A 4,625-nucleotide genomic window follows, 5' to 3' on the forward strand; every position below is an offset into this window, starting at 1 on the left:
TGTCCTCACACACCTGAACAGAATGGAGTCTTTGAGAGGAAACACAGACATATAGTAGAAACTGGTATGACCCTGCTGTTTCATGCAAAGCTGCCACAGTTTCTTTGGGTAGAAGCCTTCTTGACAGCTGTATTCTTAATTAACAGAATGTCTTCATCAGTGTTACAAATGGTAACTCCATTCTTTAAGCACTTTGGAGAACATCCAGATTATAATAGCTTAAAGGTTTTTGGATGCATATGTTTTCCTTACTTGAAAGGAAAAACAAAATTCTTTCCAAAGACCTGTCCTTGTGTGTTTATTAGATACAATAGTCTTCACAAAGGCTATAGGTTCTATCACCCACCTACAAGAAGAGTGTTTGTCTCAAGACATGTGGTCTTTGATGAGCACACATTGCCTTATGTGCAACCAGGTGCACCACTATACTGTTCCAGTGATTCTACTCACATTACTACCTTTTATAAGTTTTTCTCTAGGTTGCAGGACTCATCAAGACCAGATGTGCACTCCTCTAATTTAAGGAAAGTTTTGAATGGCTCATCATTAATTGGTGTAGGTGATCAACCTACAACTGATGTGAATGCACCATCACCTTGTGATCAGCTCACCCCTAACTCCAGTTGATGCTCTTGATGAGGCTGTTGATGGGCTGTTGAGCCTGTATCTACTGTTGAGCCTGTTGAATCTCCTTTAGCAGCAGTCCCTACAGGAACAGATGATCTTATGACTGTTAAGAGTGAAGAACCAAACAGCTCAGCTCAAGACAATGCACCTTCTAACTCTAATGAATTTTCAGTTTATGATCCACAAGGAATTCAACTTGAAGTCAACTTGTCTCATTGGTTTAATACTGAACCTAACACACAAGCTATACCATTACAACCTACATCAATTGATGATACAGAACCAGCAGAGCACACATCAAATGCACAAAATCATCACATGGTCACACGACAGAAATCAAAATACATACCAGTGAGACACATGTGTTTGATAGCAGATAAGGAGCCACAGACTATAAATGAAGCACTTAGCTCACCAGAATGGCTTGCAGCTATGCAAGAGGAGATAGATGCACTTCACCAAAACAAGACTTGGATACTGGTGCCTAAGTCACTGGTATGAATATAGTTAGCTCTAGGTGGATGTTTAAAACCAAATTAAAGGCTGATGGATCCATTGACAGGTACAAGGCAAGACTAGTTGCCAAAGTTTATTCACAACTTGAAGGAGTATACTTTGAGGAAACCTTCAGCCCAGTTGTTAAAGCAACCACTATAAGAGTAGTTCTTTCAGTAGTTGTGAGTCTCCACTGGTGTATTAGGAAACTAGATGTAGAGACTGCATTTCTGCATGTACATCTACATGAGGAGGTGTACATGAGTCAACCACCAGGTTTTAAAGATCCTAGACATCCTGACAGTGTGTATCTCCTAAAGAAAGCACTGTATGGTCTTAAACAGGCACCTAGAGCCTGGTTTGACAGGTTCAGTTTGCACCTGCTCTACTTTGGTTTTAAGTGCAGTAAAGCAGACTCCTCACTTTTTGTGATGCATTGTAAAAGAGGAACAATCCTGCTCCTTCTGTATGTTGATGATATAATTATCACTGGAAGTCATACTGCACTAATTTCAGAAATTATTGATGAACTAGGTAAGGAATTTGCTATGAAGGATCTTGGCCCTTTGCACTTATTCTTAGGGATTGAGGTCACTTACTTTACTAGAGGTATCCATCTGAATCAAAGTAAATATGTTGCAGAATTACTTGCCAAGACTAGCATGACACTTGCTAAGCCAATAAGCACACCTCTAGCACAGAAGCATGGTCTACAAGAAGCTGTAGATAATCTAGTTGATACCTCACTATACAGAAGTGTTGTTGGTAGTCTGCAGTATTTGACTCTCATAAGGCCAGACATAGCTTATGGAATGAATTTAGCAAGTCAATTCATGCAAAGCCCAAACAACACTCATTACCAAGCTATGAAGAGGACCCTTAGGTATGTGAAAGGCACGACTAAGTATGGTCTAAGAATCATATCTCAGTCACCATTCATGCTATATGGTTTCTCTGATACAGACTGGGGAGGGTGTCCTATGACTAGGAGATCAACTACAGGCTACAATGTCTACTTAGGAGAAAATTGCATATCTCGAACATCCAAGAAGCAACACACAGTGGCAAGGTCTAGTGCAAAAGCTGAGTATAGAGCACTAGCCTTGACATCAGCTAAAAGGACATGGATAACTACATTTTCAATGACATTGGGGTTCATTTAAAAACTGTACCAACCCTGTTCTGTGATAACTTAAATGCACTATATATGATAGTCAATCCAGTAATACATGTCAGAACTAAGCATGTTGAAATGGACTATCATTTTGTTAGAGAAAAGGTTGCTAGTGGATAGCTAGTCACAAGGTTTGTTAGATCAAAAGATCAGCTAGCTGACATTCATACTAAGGCATTGACTAAGCAAATGTTTGCAGGTTTTCAGAGCAAGCTAGGAGTGGTAACTACACCTCTCACTAGCTTGAGGGGAAGTGTTGAAGAAGTTGATCATGATAAGGATAAGTTTGAATTAGATAAGCATAGTTAGAATTTTCCCTTGCCACGATGTGCTCAGTGTGGTAAGCAACATATCGGGCAGTGTCGTATGAGATCAGGTGTTTGTTATACTTGTGGTTATTCGGGCTACGTTATGAGGGATTGTCCGATGGAGGTGATGCAAGCATAGCTCAGCCAGCAGGATCTGTAGATGGTTCGTCCTTATTGGTACGCCCTGGTCAAGGTTCACAAGCACCAATGAGTCATGGTAGAGGCAGAGGCGGATCATCTAGCTCAAGCGGTCCTCAAAACCGCATTTATGCATTGGCAGGACGATCGGATCAGGAGTCATCGCCTGATGTGGTTACAGGTATATTTTCAGTCTCCTCATATGATATATATGCACTGATTAACCCATGTTCCACCTTATCATATGTTACTCCGTTGATTGCTAGTAAGTTTGGAATAAAACTTGAATTGGTTAAACCTTTTGAGGTGCCTACACCTGTTGGGAACTCAGTGATAGCTAAGCGAGTATATAAGGGTTGTATAATAGTAGTTCATAGTCGAACTACCATAGCGGACCTAATCGAGTTAGATATGGTAGAATTTGATGTTATAATGGGTATGGATAGGTTGGATTCTTGTCATGCCAACGTTGATGGTAGGTCAAAGATAGGCCGATTTCAATTTCCAAGGGAGCCTATTTTAGAGTGAAAAGGTAATACGACGTCACCGAGAGGTAGATTTATTTCCTATCTCAAGACAATGAAAATGATATGAAAGGGCCATATTTATCACTTAGTTCGGGTTTAGGATGTGGAAGTAGAGTCATCAACCATTCAGTCCATCCTTGTGGTTAATGAGTTTTTTGATGTTTTTCCCGATGAGCTTTCGGGTCTTCCGCCAGAGCGAAAAATTGAGTTTGCTATTGACCTACTACCAGATACTCATCCAATATCTATTCTTCCATAAAGAATAGCCCCCATAGAGCTTAAAGAGTTGAAAGAACAACTAAAGGACTTGCTTGAAAAAGGCTTTATCATACCTAGTACATCACTGTTGGGAGCACCTGTGTTATTTGTGAGGAAGAAAGATGGTTCCTTACGGATGTGTATTGACTATAGACAGTTGATTAAGGTGACGATCAAGAATAAGTATCTGCTTCCGAGGATTGATGATTTATTTGATCAATTACAAGGTGAAAAGTGGTTTTCAAAGATAGACTTGAGGTTCGGGTACCATCATGTAAGGGTTAAGGAGGAAGATATTCCGAAGACAACATTCAGGACCAGATATGGGCACTTTGAGTTTCGTGTTATGTCGTTCGATTTGACCAATGCCCCAGCAGTATTCATGGATTTAATGAACTGTGTGTTCAGGCCCTTTTTAGATATGTTCGTAATTATATTTATCGACGATATATTGGTGTATTCTCCTTTAGAGGCTGAGCATGCAGATCATTTGCGTACTGTGCTCAGAGTTCTACAAAAAGGGAAGTTGTATGCAAAATTCTCTAAATGTGAATTCTGGTTGAACTCTATAGCTTTCCTTGGGCATATTATTTCGGTGAAGGCATATGGGTAGATACACAAAAGATTGAGGCAGTAAAGACTTGGCCTAGACACACAACACCAACGGAAATTCGTAGCTTTCTTAGTTTGGCAGGTTATTGCAGGAGATTTTTAGAGGGATTTTCTTCTCTTTCAGCACCTTTGACAAATTTGACTCAGAAGGGAGCAAAGTTTCAATGGACTAATGCTTGCGAATTGAGTTTCCAAGTACTAAGGGACAGTTTAACTTCAGCACCGATTCTAACGCTCCCAAAAGGGACCGATGGTTATGTGATCTATTATGACGCTTCAGGCGTTGGATTGGGTTGTGTGTTGATGCATCATGGTAAAGTTGTATCTTATGATTCTAGACAACTAAGAAAGCACGAGAAGAACTAACCGACCCATAATTTAGAGTTAGTCGCGGTGATTCATGCACTAAAGATGTGTAGGTACTACTTTTATGGCATTCATGTTGATATCTGTACGGATCATAAGAGCCTTCAGTATATCTTCAAG

At 40.1% G+C, this 4,625-nt stretch overlaps 1 protein-coding gene across 1 annotated transcript; it reads left to right on the forward strand.

The window, feature by feature from the left end:
- The first annotated feature begins 1,382 nt into the window (after positions 1-1,382).
- Positions 1,383-2,285, forward strand: LOC138881959 (uncharacterized mitochondrial protein AtMg00810-like). Its single transcript, XM_070162262.1, has one exon. The coding sequence runs from the start codon at positions 1,383-1,385 to the stop codon at positions 2,283-2,285; it is 903 nt and encodes a 300-aa protein (XP_070018363.1).
- The last annotated feature ends 2,340 nt before the right edge of the window (positions 2,286-4,625 follow it).

The sequence above is a fragment of the Nicotiana sylvestris genome, chromosome 11, assembly GCF_000393655.2.
Source record: "Nicotiana sylvestris chromosome 11, ASM39365v2, whole genome shotgun sequence".
Classification (NCBI taxonomy): domain Eukaryota; kingdom Viridiplantae; phylum Streptophyta; class Magnoliopsida; order Solanales; family Solanaceae; genus Nicotiana; species Nicotiana sylvestris.